The 24254-nt window shown below is 45.5% G+C and overlaps 1 protein-coding gene across 6 annotated transcripts in view; it reads left to right on the top strand.

Annotated features, from left to right (window-relative positions):
* TMEM178A (transmembrane protein 178A) overlaps positions 1-24254 on the top strand; it is a 251528-nt gene that overhangs the window by 179350 nt on the left and 47924 nt on the right. Inside the window, exon 1 of one of the 6 annotated variants that reach the window (XM_082358325.1) lies at positions 23096-23617. The exons of 4 other annotated variants lie outside the window; for them this stretch is intronic. In XM_082358325.1, coding sequence (XP_082214451.1) covers positions 23218-23617 — 400 coding nt within the window. In that variant the 5' untranslated portion in view covers positions 23096-23217. Of the gene's footprint in view, positions 1-23095; positions 23618-23804; positions 24030-24254 lie in introns of those variants that run through there. One more of the 6 variants, XM_082358331.1, reaches the window with a different exon arrangement.

The raw sequence follows: 24254 nt of genomic DNA, 5'->3' as shown, positions 1-24254 counted from the left end.
TCTTCTTTATCCATTCATCTGTCAGTGGACACTTAGGTTGCTTCCATGTCCTGGCTATTGTAAACAGTGCTGCAGTGAACATTGTGGTGCATGTGTCTTTTTTTTTGCTGATTCACTTTTTTTTTTTTAACATCTTTATTGGAGTATAATTGCTTTACAATGGTGTGTTAGTTTCTGCTTTATAAGAAAGTGAATCAGCTATACATATACATATATCCCCATATCTCTTCCCTCTTGCGTCTCCCTCCCTCCCACCCTCCCTATCCCACCCCTCTAGTTGGTCACAAAGCACTGAGCTGATCTCCCTGTGCTATGCAGCTGCTTCCCACTAGCTATCGATTTTACATTTGGTAGTGTATATATGTCCATGGCACTGTCTCACTTTGTCCCAGCTTACCCTTCCCCCTCTCCGTGTCCTTAAGTCCATTCTCTACGTCTGTGTCTTTATTCCTGTCCTGCTCCTAGTTCATCAGAACCTTTTTTTTTTTTTTTTAGATTCCATATATATGTGTTAGCATACGGTATTTGTTTTTCTCTTTCTGACTTACTTCACTTTGTATGACAGACTCTAGGTCCATCCACCTCACTACAAATAACTCAATATCATTTCTTTTTATGGCTGAGTAATATTCCATTCTATATATGTGCCACATCTTCTTTATCCATTCATCTGTCGATGGACACTTAGGTTGCTTCCATGTCCTGGCTATTGTAAATAGAGCTGCAATGAACATTGTGGTACATGACTCTTTTTGAATTATGGTTTTCTCAGGGTATATGCCCAGTAGTGGGATTGCTGGGTCGTATGGTAGTTCTATTTTTAGTTTTTTAAGGAACCTCCATACTGTTCTCCATAGTGGCTGTATCAATTTCCATTCCCACCAACAGTGCAAGAGGGTTCCCTTCCTCCACACCCTCTCCAGCATTTATTGTTTGTAGATTTTTTGATGATGGCCATTCTGACTGGTGTGAGGTGATAACCTTATTGTAGTTTTGATTTGCATTTCTCTAATAATTAGTGATGTTGAGCATCTTTTCATGTGCCTCTTGGTCATCTGTATGTCTTCTTTGGAGAATTGTCTATTTAGGTCTTCTGCCCATTTTTTGATTGGGCTGTTCGGTTTTTTTTGATATTGAGCTGCATGAGCTGTTTGTATATTTTGGAGATTAATCCTTTGTCATTTACTTCGTTTGCAAATATTTTCTCCTATTCTGAGGGTTGTCTTTTACAGCTACATGTAAAAGAATGAAATTAGAACACTCACTAACACCATACACAAAAATAAACTCAAAATGGATTAAAGACCTAAATGTAAGACCAGACACTATAAAACTCATAGAGGAAAACATAGGAAGAACACTCTTTGACATAAATCCCAGCAAGATCTTTTTGACCCACCTCCTAGAGTAATGGAAATAAAAACAAAAAAAAACCAATGGGACCTAATGAAACTTAAATAGTCATCTTTTAAGTCTGCGTCTCCTCCAAGAGGCATCTAGATCACTTGCTTCTTGGACCATCTTTATTCTTCTGACTTCACCCTCCATAACTCCTGAAAGCTGGACTTAAAAATGGCCTTAATTCCAACTTCCTTTCCACCTCAGTTCCAGAATCAGTCCTGGCAGGAAGTGTATCAGTCTCACCTCTGGGATTAGTTCACATTCCTGGCCTGGGTGCCCAGTGACATGGCCACAAATGCTGGGCCCCATGCTCTTCCTCGTCACCCAATCCTGATAGCAGCCTCTTACCTGACATTGCAGTTGAGCCTGCCCTAAGACTCTCCTGCTACTGTGTTCTTCCCTTTGGGCTGAAACTCTGCATATCCACAAACTCTGAACTGCGCCTGACCTTATTATGCTCTTGGATGATTATGCCTGGAGTCTGAGTCTGACTCTCTCCGCCCAGAGCCAAGGGCAAAGCATAAGCTGGGAATGCTGGGCTGAACGCTCTGGTTGCCTACGGGGGCAGTTATAGGAGTGAGTGCCAAGGATAGGCTCAAGGGGCCGCAATGCCCGAGATTCTAGAAAAGCAGTTCAAGCATCACTAAACGAGGAAGGAGAAATGTCATGAGCTTAGGGGTGAAGGGGTACATTATTGTACAAAAGAACAGGTGGACAGAGGTGCCCAGACTGAAACTGGGGCTGAAATGAACGGTTGGCTACCACAGAGGCCAGGCAGGGCACTAGGTGAGGGATGGTGGTAGAAAGGACGAGTCCTGTGGGCCCTATGACCCTTGTATATGCCAGGGAGTGTACCTGTCAGGCTGGGCTCAGGACCTTCAATTTTGCAGCTGGCCCGGCTTGTACTCTGGTTCAGGATGCCCATTCCTGCCTGCTCTTGGCTGCCAAGGCCTCAGCAAGCCTCCTGCCTGCCCGAGTCTGGGCTCTGTCCCATTTTTGGTTTAATAGAATTGATGTTACTCAGTGCTCCCAGGACACATGGCATTGCCCTGTTTGGCTCTGGCCCTGACTTCAACAGAAGGGGAAAAGAAAAGAGGACTGCCAACAAGGCCATTTCCTTCAACTCTAAGTCCCACTGTGCCCCCGGCTTCTTATGAGTGACAAGCCTGAAGGATTCTGAGTAGCATTTTTCAATTAAAGTGTTTCATTTTATGTTTGTCTATCATAGAACATAAATAGTGGAGGGAAGAGATCACCTCTAATTAAAGTCAGCAAGTGTTTATCAAATGTCTATTATTTATCAGTCTTACTTATATCCCTAACCTTGTTATAAAAGTCACAGAGGCAAAAATAATATAAAATGTGATTCCAGACTTCAGGGGCTTACCCAGAAATCATTATGAATTAAAGTCATTTAATGTATATAGAAATGTAACTACTATCACAATATGATTTATGGGTTTAGATATACCATGACTCAACTTATACCAACCGAAAAGAAACCACACAGAGAAACTTCGATGCAATCTTCTTTCCAGCACCAGTCTCTAAAGGAATTCTAACTTTAAGCCCCAAAGTTCCAAGAGTCCTTTTGTTATAACTAGTAATAAAATCTCTCTCTCTCTCTCTCTCTCTCACACACACACACACACACACACACACACACACTTCTACCTTGCAATGTTACTAGCAAGTCAGATCAGCCATAAAGCTGGCCAATGAATAGCTCCTGATTGGCTGGCTGATCAGCCCATACATTGTTTGGCAAATTGGATCAAGCCACAGAAAAGTAGCCTCAGATAAAGTGAGCAATTTAACATAATTTACTTTCTCATAGTGAGAGGCTCTATTTAATTTTCACATCCCTGTGTCTGATGTCTTTTCATGAAATGTAGTAGTCTACTTCTCAAAACTTCCCTGCTGGTGAAAAGCATGCATTTATTTTTTAAAATACGTTCTTAATTTCTGGTCCATAGGAATAAACCATGCCTCTGGGAAAGAAATGCATTGCATGGATACACTTTGTGAAGGTAAACACACAGAGGCATCCTGCTTTCTGTTAATTAATGATAGTGATGCCAAGTTTTTATAGGAAACCAATTTTGCTTTTGAACACCAGGGAGATCTTTGAGCTTAAGAAACATTTCAATTTAGGAAAACTGTAGCATGGCCAAAAGTCCAAATGTAGCAGGTGAATTACAGTTGGTATAGAAAATTAGATGCATCAGGAATTGTTCCATGAATGTTCAGTAAATACAACTGGACCACTGAAGACATTTTCTCAAAGCTGAAGACAACTCCAAAAGTTGGGATTTGTTCCAGCATTTTCCCAAGAGTTGGAGTTCACATGCATGGACTGGGGCTGTGGGAGCTGAGAAAGGCCATAGTCGTGAACAGCCCACTGGGTAGAACCGTGCCTTGGGCGGGCCAGGGCTTTGCCAGACTGACGAAGGGTGGATATTCCTTGTCTCCAAATGGAGACCAACTCTGACCTTTTTGGAGGTTGGGAGTTTCAGCTTCCTCTTGTTTCTATTCATTAGGAAGTTATTTATGAATGTTCACTGACTGTGACATGACCTCCTTGGTGTATTTAAAGCAACCCTAGGCTGGTGTTGTCAAAAGTTTCATTGTACACACAGATGCTGCAAGTCAGCAGGAACGCAGAGTTTGACAGGGTGAGTGGCACGCGATGCGAGGGCTGAGTCACTGCAGAGCACGCCACACAACCCCTCTTGTGTAACGGGTTCTATTCTCGTGCCCTTACTGACTCTGCCCCATCTAGACTCGTCTGCCTTGGACTCTGCACCATTGTCTGCCTGGAGGCATAGTTGGTGATAAAGAATGGTGAAAGTGAGGACAGTTACTTAAAGTGGAATCCCCCAAGTCTAGATCCTCTGAGCCCCCATAAAGGTGTCTGCGCTTTGACTTCCAGGAATCAGTTCTACAGAAATACTCAAGCAAGTGTCTACAAGTCCATCCACAATGAAGACACGTACAAGAAGGACAAATTGGAAACAACCTAAATGGGAGGGGGGGCCATCAATTATGGTATTATTTATGCAATGGAATATTATGCAGCTGTGAAAACAGCCAAGCAGCTTTATGTGAATAAAGCTGCCCACTGTAGATTGCTGAGGAAAAAACTATCTGTCTACCTATTTATCTATCTATCACGATCCCATTTCTGTGTTTAAAAAATTACATATGTGTAGCAGTGCTGCCCTGGGGGACTGGAATTGGGAAAGCTGAGGGAAGGATCATCACTTTGGCTTTCTACATTTCTGTTTTACTGGGAAGGTTGCAGTTAACATGTATTACTTCTGTAACTAAATATATATTTGCAAAAGGAGATTAAATAATTTAAAAGCTTTTCAGTCAAGATGCCCAGAGTAATCCTGGGATTACACAGTAGCCAAAAAGAATAAATCCATAATTACAAACAGAGGTTCCATCATCGCTCCAGGCTCTTGAATGAAGCATTTCATCCGACTGTATTTCTAGGATCTGTGTTCTGTCTTCTAAGAGAAGGTGCAACTATAAGTCCAAGTTGTTTATTGGCCTGACCCCTTTGTTCTAACAGCTTAGTGGTACTATTAATAACATACATTATTCATTTCCTATTTTATGGTTTACGAAGCACTTTTCATATCTTGAATAATACAACAAAGCTGTGGAGGGGTACTAGTATCCTTGTTTTCAGAAAAAGTAATTGGGGTTTAGGGAAGTTCGGAGATATGCTCTAAATCACACAATTAGGGCAGAACTGCAGTAGGAGTCAGATAAGGACTCTATCCCCAGTTAGCCATTAATTCTAGAAAAGTCACTGTCTTTCTAGGTCTCAGGTTCCTCAACTATGCAACTGGGATGGTGAAGTTTTCTAAGTATAAAAGTGTACAATTGTTTAAGTGAAACCAAGGAGATCCTCCCTATCTAACACCCTGCAATTAACTTTGGGACAATTCTATGGATGTGTTTAAAGATACATTGTAAAGACATGGCAGTCATTCTTTCTATTAGCATATTTAGGTGTGAAGTTAAAGGCTGTATATTTGTGAAGTGATTCAAAGGACAAATTATGGCAGATTGGTTGGAAGGAACCCAAGGTGATATGGTCACATCCCTGCCATGGCCCTCCATCCCAGGTGGCACAGATGGTCATGGCCCACCAGAGGTGAATTGTGTTTCTTCTTTCCTGGCCTTGGTAATTCCAGCTACTTACATAAGCATGCCACGTGAATTAAGAGTCGAGAGATGGTTTTATACAGGTCTAGTTGGTACATGGTAGTTCTAGATAAATGTTTGCTAATAACTGGATTTGCAGTGTAAATATTTGGCAATGGGTCATAAAAGAAATTTACTTTTCCTATGACTGAACTATTGGTCTTATTAGTACCATCTCCCAAACAACTGATTCCTAATCTTTTCACTAATCAACACAATTTTCATGAACCTACCCCCATAGGGCTGTGTTTTAAGACATAGCTTTTTTTAATTCAGGAATGTTGAGGACAATAGATCAAGAGATGACTGCCATTGAAAAATTAGTTTGTTACTCACAGTTCCCGAGGGGAGGGGCTCCGCCGTGCCTGGGGGAGGGGGAGGAGAATGCGGCGAAGCGGCAGGAACAGTCAGGAGGCGGAAGGCGCGAGGGGGAAACAAGGGCAAGAGCCCTGTTTGTGGTTTCCGCGGGGACAAGCAGGTGAGGCAGGGTAAACAAGTTTAGGATTGACTAGTTTGAATAATTCCAATGGGTTCTGGGATATAAGGGCTGTCTCTGGCTCTTTGGTACCCTGGCTCTGGCATGATTAGGGCAGGGGGACAGTGGCTTAGCTTGCAGAAGCCCAATAAAGGAGGTAGTTAGAGCATGGCTCTGAGTTGGTTGGCTTGCATATGAAAGGCGTGCTCCCGGCCCAGTCCTTAATTCTCTCTGGAATTGGCTGGCCCTGGGAGAGGCAGTCTCTCCAGGGTCAACAAGACCCCAGTTGTCCAAGCTTCAGAATAAAAAGGCATGCTACAGGCTGATCTAAATTAGGGTAGCCTTAGAAGGAAGCAAAGAATTGTCAAGCAGCGGTGCTAATAAAAATTGGGTATATAACCTATCATTCTGTATAATATTATGTGTACTGACATAGCACAGTTTCATCGTGGATCACTGGTTTGGCATTAGTAAGTTTAGGAAAGGCTTGTATGTGTTTTCTTCCAAGACCACTAGATCACTTTGTCCTTTGAGATAGTTTATTTCTTCAGTTCTCCTGCAATGAAGCTATTAACAGGTGGCAGTGGGTTCTTAGTGGTGGGATTTTTCTAGCCCCTCCCACCTCAACCCCTATACATACACACATTATTAACTTATATATATTGAGAGGTAGTACATACTTACAAATATGTGTGCGTGCAAGCTGATATATACACATACCTTTAATCAAGGTATAGGAAGACAAAACATAAACCTTAATTTAAGTACCATGGACTTTCAACAAAAATACATCTTAAAGTTGAACAGGATTTATCACATCATTGCCCCTCCACTCCCAACACCTGCCCCTTCCCTTGTCTAGTTAGAGATCTCTGAACAATGTACAAATAAGCACACATCTTTCATTTTTTCAGGAATGACTTATGTAAAGACATCATCAGGATCAATAGATTTGTTTGCTGTCACGTATGATACCCTTGAGCAAGTCTACTTAAAAAACTAGCCCACGTGTATTATTGAACACTGGTCTTATTTTTACGGTGAATGATGAGTGCCACTTGACTCTATCCTCTTCTCCACACACCCACGGGGCGGGCACACCTTCCTGAACACCAGTGAGACGGGGCGAACCACTGGCTCCTACAGAGCACCACTGGCCTGTGTTCCGAGAATTTTCTCCCCTGTAGGTCCGGCAAGACAATGCTTACACACAAACATGTTTTATACCCATTTGCTGGTCCAGCCAGAGAAGCGGCGGGGCAGGGGTGGGGTGGTTTCTGAGCCAGAAGCTCTCTCTGTTGGAAGAGTCCAACTTAACCTTTTAGAGGTAACGAATTTCTTTCTTTCAGGACCTCGCTCATGGCTGCACAGCCACCTTCCTCTAAACCCTTGCTCAAATCTCCTCTCAAGATGGTGCTAATCAGACACATGTAACCCTATTTCTAATAACCAACCTAATGCGCTTTTCCTCTTGTCATAACATCATTAACAAGGGAAATAAGCCCCAATGCAGCAGTGACTGGGGCAGACCTTCTGCGCTTTATGTCTACACCCCAACTGTATTCTTCACACCCTTCACTGTTATGGTGCTAAGAGTATAAACATTCTTCAGTGTCTCCTTCCTTTTCTTTTGTTTGTTTGTTTTTGGCTGTTTCTCCATGAAGTATTCATGACCTGTCCACATTCCCCTGGATTTATTAACTTAGCTCCTTTTATATCTACTAGTTAACCTTGATGTCTTTCCTTCCTCCTGTACAATAAATTCCTCCTCTGGATCAACACTCCTCATTCAGTACACGCCTGCCTTATAAGTAACTCTCAAGATACTTGGGTCCTTTTTCAGAGTCCATGGTCACAGTTCAAAGCAACCTCTAGGGCTTTGCTAACTTGGTTCAGGTAATCAGGGCAATAGCTACATATGCTCCATTCTTTTAAATTTTTTTCAGGTGGAAATCCATTCTGATTGCATTCAAAGTGAAGGTGGAAAAAAAAATATCTTTCCAGCTATTTGACACAGGAAAGAGCTCATTGCTCTGCACAAACCTGAAGAGCTCACCGAATGCATCTTTCCTGTGACTGTAGTGGACACATCGTTGGCGCTCAGGCTTCTCTGTTGCTTCCTGGAGCGTCCACCCACAGTCATTCTCCAGCCTTTCCCGTTCCTGGATGGCAGGCAGAGCAGCACGTCGGGCGAGGGAATGAGTGCTCAGCTGAAATAAATGCCTGGAGAAGACGGATGCCTGCGGTGCAGGAGGATTGGCCGAGGCATCCATTCTCCAGCTGCTAGGAATTTTAATTGTCATGTCTGCTGGAATTCAGTAGAGCCTTGGAGCATGATCGAAGGGGGAACAGGGTCAGGGAGGAGGGGAAGTAGTGGTGAATTGTGGGCTACCATCCTACAAAGAAAGCAATTTAACTAAAGTATTAGTTTCCAATTGCTGTTATAACGAATTACCACCACCTTAAGGACTTAAGACAGTTTATTACCTAACAGTTCTGTAGGTCAGAAGTCCAAAGTTAGTCTCACCTGGCTAAAGCCAAGGCATCAGTGGGGCTGCATTCCTATCTAAAAGCTCTAGGGGAGAATCTGTTTCCCTGCCTTTTCCAGCTTCGAGAGGTTTCCTGCATTCCTTGACTTGCGGTCTACTTCCTCTATCTTCAAAGCCAGCAACAATGCATCTCTCTAACACTTTTTCCATTTTACACGTCTCTCTGATGGTACCCAGGAAATGTTCTCTGGTTTTAGGAATGCATGTGATTAGATTGGACCCACTGGAGTAATCCAGGATAAACTCCCCATTTCAAGATGCTTAATCACATCTGCCAAGTCCCTTTTGCCAAGTAAGGTAACATATTCATAGGTCCCAGGGATGGAGTGGGCAGACTATTCTATCCTACCACACCACAAAGTCGATGTCCTCACTGAGACAGAAAAAAGAAGTTTCTACCTTTAGACCTACCTTTTTTGTCTCCCTCAGATCTAATGGGACAGCCGTAGAGCTTTAAAAATTCTCTATTTGACATCAAATCAGTCTGTGATAAGTGAAATTTTATTGTAGGCAAGCAATAATAATATTATTAGTTCCATCACAATCTTTCTTTATTCAAATTATTACTTTAAGGTTTAGGGGTAACTTTCATTTCTCCTTCTCCATGTCTCTCCTTCAAACATCCAGGAGCTTCCTCTGCCTTCAAGAAGCTTTAATCTTCCTGACCTCCCTAGCTGTAGAATGATTCCCTCCTGCCTTTGACTGCCAAAGTTCTCCGAAAAGTAATCAACGTGTTACCGTTTTTTCCTTCACCTTCTATTCATCCCTCAGACCTCAGAAGTTTGGCTCCTGCCTCTATTGGTCCTCTATTGATGATGACCTGCTGAAGGTCCCAGGTATTATGTCACTGAGACACTTTCTCACTTTTCTATCCGCTATTGGATAGTCCCATGATTCTCAACACCGTTGACCAGGCCTTTCTTGAAACTCCCCATCCCTGGCTTGTGTGGCTCTCCTGATTCACTCACAACATGCTGCCAGACCCTGGTCCCTCGTCCTCCCCCCAGCCCTCGCCTCCAGACACGACCTCTGCTCTTCTTTTCTACCCAGACTCCCACAGACTTCTGAACATGTTTGCCTCTGCATAGATATCAGCCGAATCTACTTTTCTAACTATTTGGTGGACATTTCTACACAGATATCCTTCTGTCCTCTCAAACCCAAATGGCCAGAGCTTAAATCTCCAGATCTCTTCTCCTTCCTGATTTATGTACCGACTTGCTTATATAAAGGTTTTTTATTCATTTTAGTCAACAGGTCCATCATGGTCCTAGTCATCTTGGCTTGAATCCCAGCATTGGTGTCTGACTTCTTTTATCCCCTTTGGTTGACTTATTCACTGTTTTTATTCATAATGTTTCTGGCATCTCTTCCTTTGCTTCCAGTGCTGCCCTCGTGATTCTCATCACCCTGGCCTGGGTGATCTGAAGTCCTTCTCAGCACTTACTTTACCACCACTGCTAGATTAATTCCTAATTCCTCTTCTGCCATCATGTCATTCTTCCTTTCTTCATTTCCTAAGATCTTAGTGTTGTTTAAACCCTCTACTGTCTGAATCTAATCAATATTTCCAAGTTTATCAAACTTTTCATGACAGAAATTCTAGGAGGACCAGGGTGTTCACTATCCCATGAACATACCTTGTTCATTACTATCTCTGGGTTCACATGGTTTTCCATTCCTGAAATACTATCTCCTTCTCCACCTATTTACTCTCATAGATCTTTTGAAGCTCAAGTCCCAATCTCCCCATCAATACTTCTTTGGCCGTCTCCATTTTTAAGATTTCTCCTTCCTCTGAACACATTAACATTTGCAGAGCACATGGCAAATCAGCAGAGAACTTCCATAAGGTCCAATCATCCACCCACTCATCTTCCTGCAACTGTCACCATGTCCTGATTTCTTTCCACTGTTACTGTGGATGAACTCTGCAGGCACCTACCTAAGACAACCTCTCCATTTATCTACCAGATCCCACTCCAGCATTTCTGCTTCTCTTTTCTGTATCAATTTCTCCATCCCTCCTGGATCATTTCCATCAGTACATGAGCATGCTATTATCTTCTTATCTTCAAAAAAAACAAACAAACCTCTCTTAATCCCACTTCTGCCTCTAGCTATTCATTTTTTCTCCTTCCCTTTACAGCAAAACTCCTTTGAAAAACTGATCTATCTGCACTGCTCTAACTTCTCTCTTCCTATTCTGTCTTGAACGCATTCCAGTTGAGCTTACATCCCCAACAGTCTGCTGAAAATGCTCTTATTAAGGTCACCAAAGAGCTCCTCTTCGCTAAATCCAGTGGTCAATTCTCATTTCTCATCTTGCTTGACCAATCAGAAACGTTGCGACCTTGATGACTCTCTTCTGTTTGAAACACTTTCTTCACTTGGTGTCCCAGACTACACTGTCTCCTATCTCTCTGTCCATGCCCTTCCAGTCTCTTTTGCTAGTTCTTACTCAACCCGTCATGCTCCTCAACTTGTAGCAGATTTCCATGTCTCAGTCCTTGGCCCTTTTTTCTTTTTTATCAACACTCACTCCCTGGGTGACATCATCCAGTCTCATGGTTTAAAGTACCATCTATATGTGGGTTCTGTTGGCTCTCAAATTTATATCTTTGCCTGAACCCCTTCCCCAAGCCCTAGATGTGTGTTTCCAATTGCTCACTCAGCATCTCCACTTAGAGATCTAATAGGCGTCTCAATTTAGTTCATCCCAAACGTAGCTCCTGAGAAGTGTCACTGCTCCAACCTACTCTTCCCATAGTCTCCCCGTGTCCACTGGTGACAACTCCACCCAGTCCCTTTCTTTCTCTCTCACCATCAGCAAATCCTGTTGGCACTACTTGCAATATCTACCTGGAATCCAACCACTTATTGTCATTCTACTATCATCACCTGGTCTAAAACACTGTCCTCTCTCTGTAATGATACAAATAACAGGTAAGAGTGCAGGCCCTGGAGTCATAGCATGCAGGCTTCAGTCCTGGCTCTGCCACTTACTAAGGGTATGACCTTGGGCAAGTTATTTACCCTTTCTGTGCTTCAGTTTCCTCATGTATAAAATAAGGATGATGAGGATGATGATGAGGATGATGATGAGGATGATGAGGATGATGAGGATGAGGATGACTGTTACAAGGATTAAGTGAAAAACCATATAAAGTGCTTAGAACAATGCCTGGCAAATAGTATGTGATCAACAAATGTCAGCTACATACTATTATTCTATAAATCCACAAAAGCTCCATGACTGTAGGTGGGAAGTAGTAGGCAGGAAGATCAGGGAAACCGTGGAAATCGCCATTCTCCTAAGCATAAGCCATCTAGATCTTTAAATACCCAAACCCCTGCTGAACCAGGCTGGGGGATAATTGTTCCCACCAACTCTGACCTGTGCCTACCACTTGATGTGCTGCTTATTTTGTGCAGTTTTTACCTACTGATTTATAGAATAATAGTACGTAGCTAACATTTCTTTTTTTTTTAATTTATGCTAACCATCTTTTTAAAAATTAATTAAGTTATTTTTGGCTGCGTTGGGTCTTTGTTGCTGTGCGTGGGCTTTCTCTAGTTGTGGCGAGTGGGGGCTTCTCATTGCGGTGGCTTCTCTTGTTGTGGAGCATGGGCTCTAGGCGTGCGGGCTTCAGTAGTTGTGGCACGCGGGCTCAGTAGTTGTGGCTCGTGGGCTCTAGAGCACAGGCTCAGTAGTTGTGGCACACGGGCTTAGTTGCTCCGCAGTGTGTGGGATCTTCCTGGACCAGGGCTCAAACCAGTGTCCCCTGCATTGGCAGGCAGGTTCTTAACCACTGTACCACCAGGAAAGTCCCTCTAAAATTTCTTTCTTTTTTTAAAAAATTTATTTATTTTATTTATTTTATTTTTGGCTGTGTTGGGTCTTCGTTGCTGTGTGCGGGCTTTCTCTAGTTGTGACAAGCGGGGGCTACTCTTCGTTGTGGTGCCCGGGCTTCTCATTGCGGTGGCTTCTCTTGTTGTGGAGCACGGGCTCTAGGCGTGTGGGCTTCAGTAGTTGTGGCTCATGGGTGCTAGAGCACAGGCTCCAGTAGTTTTGGCGAATGGACTTAGTTGCTCCGCGGCACGTGGGATCTTCCTGGATCAGGGCTTGAACCCGTGTCCCCTGCATTGGCAGGCGGATTCTTAACCACTGCACCACCAGGGAAGCCCCCTCTAACATTTCTTGATCATGCACTGTTTGCTATTGTCACCTCTTTTTCCTTTGTCTCTAGAGTACTTCCGATAGCTCCTCTTCTCCAAGTCTCTTTTCAGATCCCAGGAACCCCAGACAACCTTAGTCCTGATCCTGGCTCTATTCTGTGTTGACCTCCCCCTTTCAGGATTCTATATCTAGAGTTTGCTGTCATTGCTACCAAATATAACATTTAAAAGAGTGTTCTGTAAACCCAGTTAACAATACTGCTGTGAGAGCCCTTTTCAATTCTCATTTTATTGACACAAAGAACCTGGGCTTCTTTGCAAAAGTGGTTGATATGGAAAAGGGTAAACTGCTGAGTGAGGATGGAAAAAGGAAGTAATTCAAACTACGTCCACATTATTCAGGACCAAAAAAGCCAGGCAGCGTTCAGAAAAGGAAACTGAGAAATGGAAGAATTTCCCTAAATATTCAGAAAGTCCTGAAGTCGGGATTAAACTTCACTGTTTGAAACTTCAGGGATTTCTTTCAGCTAAATTCCATGATTCTTTGAAGAGAATCCCTTTCTGTTGTGTTTTTGTCTCAGCGGGGCTCATGAGGGCACTTGGTGGCCTGGCTGGAAAACACTAAGCGACATCTCACCCACTGTCAGCCCCTCCCTGACTTGCCACTCACCTAGCCCAGGGCTCTTGATCACATGCAGACCACAGACACCAACTAAATTAGGCAGATGGAACTCATACATCAAAGCCACCTACTTGGACTCCTTTTTGGCCATTGGTGCATTTTCTCTCTCTTTTAATCGGCCTCATAAATCTGACCCTGACAAGGTCCTACCTCTCTGTACCAGTAGTCAGAGGTGAGATGGTAATTTGTCCTCACGCTTTCATCTGCTTCTCCACTTGAGTGACCGTCAGTGCCACGTGGCACCCATTCATTACAGGGGCTCCGGTGTGGCTGTGGGGAGGTGTGTACCAGGTCCTGCCAGATGGGTGACTCCTTCCAAAAGAACACGATGGTTCCCCAAGCACTGTGCAGCAGATGATTACACGCCACGGTGCCTGATAAAATCCTGGCGTGCCGAGAGCTGTAAAGAACACGACACGTTGTTCTGTGTTCTTCGGAGTATCTGATTCATAATAGCTGTTCACGTACTGGCTAATGATTACCTGGACTCAAATAAGTTTTCAAGAGGCTCATCCAAGTCAAGAACTGAAGGAAAAAACAGAGCTGTCCGGGGTGGTGCTGTTGCTCTCTGAAGTGGGGGGAAAATGCCTCCAGACCTGGGTTGAATTCACATGTTCGGGGACATTTGACTCAATCTTTGTCCCCTGGTCACATTCCAGATGTGAATCTGGAATGTTGACTTCGGTCACGTGGGCAGAGTTTGGATCTCTCATCACTTGTGGAGAGCTGCCTTCTGGCTTCCAGGAGCTGCATCTTGGCTGGGTCTTGGGTCCTTCCTGAGTCTGCCTTTTTCTGCCTGCCCCTTTTTAGAGGAGGCTGTCTCTTTTTCTCCTCTCATCCAGATGCTGTTTGCAGCTGGCTTAATGACCCCCTGTCCTCTCTGGGCTTTCCCAGCCCCTTGCACTGGGAGGGGACATCCAGGTTCTACCTAGGTTCCCCTAACATGTTTTGTTTCCATAAAAATGGGCAGTCATTTTCTACAGAGCCCTTTCTCTCTAGTCCATTTAGAGACCTTGAAGACTGGAGATACCTTATCGTACTCTGGCAGTTCATTTTGGTTATTTACAAAACACCACTGAATCCCTTTATGGGCTCATAACAAAATAGCCTATTGAAAGAGCATAATGGTTTCTTGTACTTTTGAACGCTCATCATTCCGCCAATACTATAGATGATTTATGTTTGCAGGAGCCTTATGGTAAGCCTTCAGGCTTTTCATTGGGGTACAACCCTTGGGAGAGTAACGTTCTGTATCGCACGAGGATCATGACCTGCAGATGTGAGCGGCCACCAAGTATTATTGTTGGAGATGGTAAATAACAACAATCACAACAGCTGCCATATACACGGGGCACTTATTACGTGTCAGCCTTTACATTCACTGTGTTGCTAATGCTTTATTTTCATTGTGTGTTTGATTCTCATAGCAGCTCTATTATTACTCTGATCCCCATTTTATAGATGAGGAAACAGAGGCTTGGAGAGGCTAAGCAAATCCTGCTCCCCACAAAAGAATCACATAGAATTTGAACCCAAGTCCCTCCGACCCCACAGCCCACACTCTATATGTCTTGTTGCTGTGTCATCAAAGCATATTGTTTGACTCCCCTGCCTTGGCTTTGGGGACATGCATTTTCTTGGCTTCCTTCCTACCTTCCTTCCTGGTCTCCTTTGTGGCTCCTCCTCCCCCCATGGAGGTTTTAATGCTCCAGTGTCTTGGAGCCTGCCTTGACCCGAACCTACTAGCTTGTCTAGCCACACTCTCCCCTAAGCAATCTCACCTAGTCCTGTGAATTTAAATATCAACATGCATTTAACACCTATCTGCTGACATTCTACAATCGAAATCTTCCCTTCCAGACTGCTGCCCTTACTCTCAGATTCATACATCCAATTGAGATTTCTAAATGGCATCTCAAACTTAACATGCCCCAAACAGAATTTTTTACTTTGTTCTCAAGAATGTTCCACACCTCAGTTCATGATACCGCCATTCAAACACTCAAACCAGAAATGTAGGCCTGGTTCTTGATTTTTCCGTTTCCTCATCTGGACTCCCAGTAATTCCATGAGTTCAACCTCGACCCACCTCTCTTCCTCCACTGCTGTGTCTTTAGTCTGAGCTACTAACATCCCTTGTCTGAACTATGGCAATAGCCTCCTGACTGGTTTCCCTGCTTTCATACTTGCCAGCCCCAGCCCCAGTTCATTTTTCACTTAGTCGTCTGTGACGTTTAATATATGAATCAACTCGTGCCCCTCCCCCCTCCTTAAAACTCTGCAAAGGTTTTCTTATGACCAAAGTCCAGACTTCATAGGATGCCCTTCTAGGCCATGTGTGAAGTGGCTATTGACCAACTTTGGAACTGAATCTCATGCTGCTCACTGCCTCATTCACTACTCTGTAGCTACAGTGGTGTCTTTCCAGTTCCTCAGTGATACAGAGCTCTTTCATGCCTCAAGGGCTTTGCACTGGCAGTTCCCTCTGCCTGGAATGCTCTCTCCCTGGCCCACAGGGGCTCACTACATGTTAACTGAACAAACGAGAATGGTCGGTTGCCTCTCCTACAAGAATAAGATGAATAATAAGTCACATGAAAAAAATCATGTCATCAATAACTTATTTAGCTATTTGTATTTATGACATTTAAATGACGTGAGCTTAATATGATTAGGCTGTGGGTTTTCTGAAGCATGTTTCTGTGTTTACGTGGATAGAGTAGGGAAGAGTGGGAGGAAACGTATTTAGCATGTGGTAATGATGACTCATGAATCCTGAGAGGTAGTTGTTGATATCCCTGTTTTTCAGAACTTGGGTGGCTCAGAGAGGTTAGGTAACTGGCTAAGGATGAGCAGGTAAGAAGTAGTAGGTCTGGGGGCTTCCCTGGTGGCACAGTGGTTGAGAATCTGCCTACCAATGCAGGGGACACGGGTTCGAGCCCTGGTCTGGGAAGATCCCACATGCCGCGGAGCAACTAGGCCCGTGAGCCACAACTACTGAGCCTGCGCGTCTGGAGCCTGTGCTCCGCAACAAGAGAGGCCGCGATAGTGAGAGGCCCGCGCACCGTGATGAAGAGTGGCCCCCACTTGCCACAACTAGAGAAAGCCCTCGCACAGAAACGAAGACCCAACACAGCCATAAATAAATAAATAAAATTAAAAAAAAAAAAAAGAAGTAGTAGGTCTGGAATTTATAGGTGGTCTGACTCCAGTGCACGTTTACCCCACAGATCCTGGTGCCTCTGAGTAGATACAACTCAGAGATGAGGTTCAAGGGTAAGAAAAAGGAGACACACCTGGAAACAATAGATTTTGTTCACCTGGGCAGCATCATAGGCTGCTGTGAATCAGAGAAACTAGATACCTATCTCAGTTATGTCCAGCTCTGCCTTGGTTGTCAAACATGGCCTGAACGAGCTGAACTAGCCCTCAACTTAGAAGGCCAGTATCCAGACACACAGATGAGGCGGGGAATACAGTTAGGTACGGCAATTAATGAGCCGCCATCTGCTGAAACATCACACTCTGAGTGGGACTTAACATGGTTTTGGGTTTCTTTGAACGTGTTTTTTTTTTTTTTTTTTTTTTCACCATATGTGCTTAAAGACTCCAAAAAGGAAACAGCTTAATCCAGGAATGTGAAAAAGAATGGTGACATTCCGTGGTGTGTCAGTGAAATGAGAAGCTTATCAGGCACCATCTATTTCAGGGCTTTGTGGTATTTTCTGGTTCCAGGCTTCCAGTTAGTGACAAAATGGCAAGATGAATTACCACATGTGTCGGGTAGAGAGGAGGACCACGGTAGGTGCTACTTCTAAAATTTACTTTTGGCTTTGCCCCGGACTAAATTGACACCTATACAGAAAATGCCTTGTTTCCTCCAAGGCCTCCCTGAGATAGCATCTATCTACTTGGCTTAACCATATTCTTCCCACTGGAAATTGATCTCCCTGCACTAGGTTTCCCTGTTGAATTTTGTCTGCACCTCTGCGACAGCACTCAGTCCAGGCATCCCTCTTTATAGCCTCTTGCATTTCTGTCTTTCTCCTCCACTAACCTAAAGCTCCCTGAGGGCACAGGCCATGGGTTTTGTTTCATCTTTGCATAATCCAGTGGGACCCAGCACAATAACTTACCCTGGAGGTGCTCAATAAATGTTATTGAATTAAAATAAAATTGTTATAGGGGAACCGTTTAGAATGATCATGTTAAAATAAGATATCTCAATTATTTGCAGAAATGACATTGTAGATCAATAACATAATTGACTCTATCCTTACATTAAATGCTGGAAAAATGTCTGATAGTACCAAGAATAAACCCCTCCTCTTTTTAAAAGCCAGTATGTGGTTTTGTTTTGGTTTTTTAAATTAATTAATTAATTAATTATGGCTGCGTTGGGTCTTCATTGCTGTGGGCAGACTTTCTCTAGTTGCAGCGAGCGGGGGCTACTCTCTCATTGCGATGCGCGGGCTTCTCATTGCGGTGGCTTCTCTTGCTGCAGAGCACGGGCTCTAGGCATGCGGGCTTCAGTAGTTGTGGCATGCAGGCTCAGTAGTTGTGGTTTGCGGGCTCTAGAGCGCAGGCTCAGTAGTTGTGGCGCACGGGCTTAGTTTTTCCGTGGCATGTGGGATCTTCCTGGACCAGGGCTGAAACCTATGTCCCCTGCAGTGGCAGGCGGATTCTTAACCACTGAGCCACCAGGGAAGTCCAGTGTGTGGTTTTGGTTAAAATTCATAGTCTAAATTCTATGGAATGTAAATGTTTGAGATGAGGAAAGATATTGCTTTTGGTCTCAGCACTGGGGCAAAAGGGTGAAAGCCTTTTAGAACAGTCATGGTTAGCATGGTCAGCTTAGCATAGGTATGTCAGTAAATCATTGCCATAGCTCTGTGATAATTGGAGATCTCTCTCTCTCTCTCTCTCTCCCTGTGTGTGTACCTTTTTGTAAGAAAATATTTATTTAAGAACTTCCTGTGTAGAGAAATACGATGAATGTCATAAAGCACCTAGATATTATGATAAGTGTGTTTGGAGAAGGCAAAAGTGTTTTGTTCTCTCAGTATTTAAACATGGCTAACACGTAAGTTGGGATGTTTAAATGCTACGGGAATACTGACAGTAACAAAGAAGGACTCTAGTGTAATATAGAGGATAATTCTCTCTAACCTAGAAAGAAGAGTTGGGTGCTGAAGGATGACATCATCAAAACAACATTGGAGGGCTTCCCTGGTGGCGCAGTGGTTGAGAATCTGCCTGCCAATGCAGGGGACACAGGTTCGAGCCCTGGTCTGGGAAGATCCCACATGCTGTGGAGCAACTAGGCCTGTGAGCCACAACTACTGAGCCTGCGCGTCTGGAGCCTGTGCTCCGCAGCAAGAGAGGCCGCGACAGTGAGAGGCCCGCGCACCGCGATGAAGAGTGGCCCCTGCTCACCGCAACTAGAGAAAGCCCTTGCACAGAAACGAAGACCCAACACAGCAAAAATAAATAAATAAATAAATTTATAAAAAACAAAAAAAACAAAAAAAACAACATTGGAGGAAGATGCATTTGGCATCAGTGTCCAGGATAACTTCAGGATGATCTGCCCATGAACCCAGCTGTCCTGGAATCACTGGGGCCAAGGAGGGAGCTGGAATAATAATCCAGATGTGAGGTGATAGAGGCATAGTGATAGCAAGTGGTAGAAATGAAGAGGAAAGATTGGCTATAAAGACATTTAAAAGGAAGAATCCCTACCACTTTGTGAATGCGATAGAAAATTCTAAAATAATGAGTCTGAGTGTCTTGACTGACTTGTCAACACCAGAAAGAGAGAGAAGTGAGGAGGGGCAGTTGGACCCCAGGGAAATATGAGTTGACCTTTGGACATACCGAGTTCTACAACACAGTGAAACGCCCAGGTGGAAATTCTCCAGCTCTATCCCTATCGTTTTAGGACACTGTTATTCTCCAAGGGAGATATTGGTGATATCAGATCTGGAGATGGCAAAGGGAAATTTAAGACAAGTGAAGAACAAGCTAAGTTTGAAAACGTTGAGGGCACAGCACCGCCCTCAGCCCTGCTGAGACATGCCTCGGTGTTCTGGTTGGATATGTGATCTCCCATCATCTTGACTACCTGCCAGGCTAAATGCCCTCATACATTGACTATGTTCTGGCTTAGACTCCTGCTTCTCGTCGCCTGCAAGTATTTAGCTTGTGGTCAGGGATTCAAGATGTCAACTTTATGACTTAAAAACACAGAAGAGCATTCTTCTTTTACAGTGGGCTCAAATATGGAAGCCTCCAAATCTGTCGGGTAGATACATAAATCAGACTTATATTGAGTGGAATGCCAGTGTCTCTGATCTAGTCCTCTTGGTAAAGTTTAACTCATCCTTTGAGAGTTAACTCAAAAGTTACTGTCTCTAAGTAGCCTTCCTGACTTCCCCAGGTGGTTAGTCTTTTCATTGTCCACGTTGCCACACACTTTGTTCTGCTTTGTGCTAGAGTGCACAGAAAAGTCTATGTGTCTGTCTCCCACCACTAGACTGGGAGCATCCAGAAGATGGGCACCACTGATTCATCTTTGTATTTCCCACTCCCTTAACAGAGTGGGGCTCGTGGGTGATAGTTCATTGTTGGAAATATCCAGAAGAGAAAATTTAAGAACGTGGATGGAATGATATGCAGTTGCTGTAGCAAAACCTGTATACACATCATATGTCACATCCCCGCTGATGCTGTTAATGCTGCACCAGCAGAGGCAGTGCTCTCATTACATGCTGCTGGCCCATATTTGTAACGTGTGACATTTTTTATGAAATACTGTCAAGGGTAATCCATCACATAGTAACCTTTGGATTATATGCCGAGACTGATCTTCAACATAGACATAAATGAACTTCAAGGATAGTGCTATTTTCTGAGAAGGGTGTGATCAAGGGTTCTGGCTAGGAAAATGAAGCAGAACATTATTTTCTTTTAAGTTAAACACAAGTGCCTGAAAAAGAGGTTTCCTTCTGTCAGCCCCAGTGGGGACATGGTTATTGTGTGAAGATAATCCGATGACTCTGAAATGTGGCAGAATATTTTTTTCTTAGACTACATCAGGGTTTGAAAAGGGAGTGAAGAGTTGCTAAAGGTTTGACCACCCTTGGAACTTGCGAGGTTTGTAATATCTTTATCTTTATCTAATATCTTTATCTCAAGAGGTGTTTTAAAAAAATAAAAGGACACATGACAACTTGAGCGAATTTCAGATATCAACCGTGGGCTCACAGTTAAAGATATTCTCTGTATCCGTAAAGATCTAGGAATTTACACATAGTATAGAGTAAAAATAAAAGAGAGCTTCTAAGTCTCATCATTTTTGTGTAAATCCAGATAAGACTCCTTTGATGCGCTTAGCGGCTCCTGTTAAGGAAAAGCTTATAGGTGAGAGGAGCACTACAATTATAATTCTTTGTCTTCCTTAATTAGACTGAAGCTCACCATAGATCTTGCTGAAGCTGTGATAAAATTCAAGTAATAATTCACATTGTCAGGTCAGCAGAAATGGGCACGGGGCATCCAGTATGACTGAAGGATTTGCTTAAGTGATCTATCTGTGAACGGAGGTGCTCAGGAGAGGTACACAGTCTTCGTGGGAAATAAACCCTCTGAAGATGCTGAGTACAAACAGCAAGGAAAATAAATCCCAGCAAGTTTCTTTTTTTTTTTTTTTTTTAAAAATCCCTGATGCCTGGGCCCTACCCCAGTGATCTGATTTCAACTGGTCTGCAGTGGGGGAGCAGGATTTTTTTTTTTTTTTTTTTTTTAAGAAATTCACGTTCTTTTATTTATTTATTTATTTATTTATTTATGACTGTGTTGAGTCTTCGTTTCTGTGCGAGGCCTTTCTCTAGTTGCGGCAAGTGGGGACCACTCTTCATCGCGGTGCGAGGGCCTCTCACCATCGCGGCCTCTCTTGTTGCGGAGCACAGGCTCCAGACGCGCAGGCTCAGCAATTGTGGCTCACGGGCCCAGTTGCTCCGCGGCATGTGGGATCCTCCCAGACCAGGGCTCGAACCCGTGTCCCCTGCATTGGCAGGCAGATTCTCAACCACTGCACCACCAGGGAAGCCCCCAGCAAGTTTCTTATATCACCTTTACAGATGTCATTTCAGAGGAAATATATAAATCACATTCATACCAATTGATGTGGGGCACTAATTAGTAAGTCCCATTAAATTGTGGAGTAATGACATTCAGCATCTAATGAATGCCTCATCATCTTTTGATCATTAATATTTCACAGCATAAGAACACAAGAATTGGCATCCCTGGGCTCATGCAGCCTGGTTTTCTGTCTGTGGTGTGGCCCCGAGGGCATTAAGTGGCATGAGGGTATCGCTCCTCTGTCGTGAGGCTGCACAACACAATCAATTAACTCAGGACCCTGAGTCCTAACGTTTCCTCATTTTAGAAAATGTGAATCTGCCTGCCGTTCTCCGAATTAACATCTGTGACTGCCCAGTGCCCTGGAAAACAGAAGCAAGCTGAGATGTTGACTTCGGTGTGTAGTATTGCTTCGCTGCTGACCTTCACAGTCCCTGCAAGAAACTTGCATAGGAGAAAAAAAAAAAAAAAAGCATTCCTTTGATTTATTACTAAGGGCTTTCTTTATTCAAAGGCAGTCATCACCTCACAGAGCAGGTGCCATTGCAAGGGCTTATTGATCCTGTGCGCTTCTAGAAATGCCAGGAGGCCGTCACTCCGGCGGGAGATGGAGGTGGTCAACGAAAAAGAAGTCCATCTCCGAGCAGGCTGGAGTGGGAGAAAATCTCTGGCCATAGAGACCCATGGCTCCAGTGACACTCGGTGCCTTTCTTTCAGAAGAGGGGCTGGAGCGGAGAGAGCGCTGAGAGGCTGCCGTGGGCAAGTGAGAGAGAAAGGGAGGATGGCAGGGAGACAGAGCTGCCAAGGGGTCTCCGAGGCTGCATCCTTCAGGAGGAGGGAGAAGGGGTCTTCGTCTCCAGATGGAGATTCCTAAGAGTTAAATATCACCACGCAGCCCGACCCGGATGGGATTTGCTTCTGGGTAGAAAACGCGACACTGATCAACATCAACTTGGACAAGTGACAAGACTAGATCTGATGTTGGTGGATGTCTTTTCAGGTCGTTGGAGGGGAGAGGACGGCAGGCAGTGTGCTCGGGGGCAGCTGGAGAGAAACATCGCGTCCAGGGCAGCGATAGAAAGCGACAAGGAGGGGGCAAACAGAGGGACGAAAAAGAGAGGGAGGAAGAGTTGAAGAAAAGTAGGGGGAAAGTAGGGACAGGGTGAAGAGGAGAGAGGAAGGGACGAGGGAGCAGTGAGGGCGGCGAGGAGGCATCCGCAAGGGAAGGGGGATCGCGGGAGAGCAGGGAGGACGGGTCGGTCGCGAGGTGCCGAGCGGGCGCAGGGGTGCGCGGGGGCGGCGGCGCCGGGAGGGAGGCGAGGGGGCTGCGGGAGAGGCGGGGGGCGAGGAAGCGCTCGAGGCTCGGGGAGGCGCGGAGCGGCGGACCGGGGAGGGGGCGGGCGCGCGGTCGGAAGGGAGCCGAGGAGGGAGCGCGCCGGGCCGGGAGCCGAGGGCGGGCGGGAGGTGGGGGGCAGGTGGGGGAGCGCGGAGCGAGCGGAGGCCAAGTGCATTGTGTCTGGCGGCGGCGCGCGAGCCCACCGGCGGCCGCGGCGGGGCGGGCAGCCATGGAGCCGCGGGCGCTCGTCACGGCGCTCAGCCTCGGCCTCAGCCTCTGCTCCCTGGGGCTGCTGGTCACGGCCATCTTCACCGACCACTGGTACGAGACCGACCCCCGGCGCCACAAGGAGAGCTGCGAGCGCAGCCGCGCGGGCGCCGACCCCCCGGACCAGAAGAACCGCCTGATGCCGCTGTCTCACCTGCCGCTGCGGGACTCGCCCCCCCTCGGGCGCCGGCTGCTCCCGGGCGGCCCCGGGCGCGCCGACCCCGAGTCCTGGCGCTCGCTGCTGGGGCTCGGCGGGCTGGACGCCGAGTGCGGCCGGCCGCTCTTCGCCACCTATTCGGGCCTCTGGAGGAAGTGCTACTTCCTGGGCATCGACCGGGACATCGACACCCTCATCCTGAAAGGTGAGCGGCGGGCGCGCCCTGCGCCCCGGGCGCCCGCGCGTGGGGCGCAGCCCGCGGCTCCCCAGGGGCGCGCCGGTCCCCGCGGCCGCCTCCCCGCCGCGTCCCCGGCACATTCTTTCGTCTCCCCCGCCGCCTCCTTTCTTTACCCCTCCCCTCTCTCTTTCTTTCCTCGTCCCTCCCTTGTTCTCTCTCGCTCCTCTTTCTTTCCCCGACTCTCTTCTTTCCTCTCCATCCTCCTTTTCCTTTTCCCCTCTTCCCTCAAGTCTGGGCTTCAGACCCCCGCCACTATCTCCTTGGCTTCCTTGGCCTCCTTTCCCCCCTCTTCTCCTCGCCTCTCGTCCTTCGCTGTCTTTGTACACCTGTCTGACTTGGAACGCGTGGGTCGGTTTTCTGGACGCTGCTCCCCGGGAAGGTAAACATCAAAAAGACCCGACCTTTCCCAGTTGGGCTCCTTCCCTTAAGTTGTACTTTCCTTTCAGAAATACCTTTGGAGGAAAAGTGGTGCAAACCTCAGAAGAGGAGGAAAAGGGCTTTTTCTTGTATTGTGCTGATGTTGGTAGCAGACGGGACTGATGTGGTATGCCAGCCTCGCAGGCTAATGCGGAGCTCAGGAGGCCGGAGGAACCTTCCTCTAAAC

Source organism: Balaenoptera borealis (assembly GCF_965194805.1).
Source record: "Balaenoptera borealis genome assembly, chromosome: 15".
Classification (NCBI taxonomy): Eukaryota; Metazoa; Chordata; class Mammalia; order Artiodactyla; family Balaenopteridae; genus Balaenoptera; species Balaenoptera borealis.
This window is presented reverse-complemented; position numbering and strand designations above follow the sequence as displayed.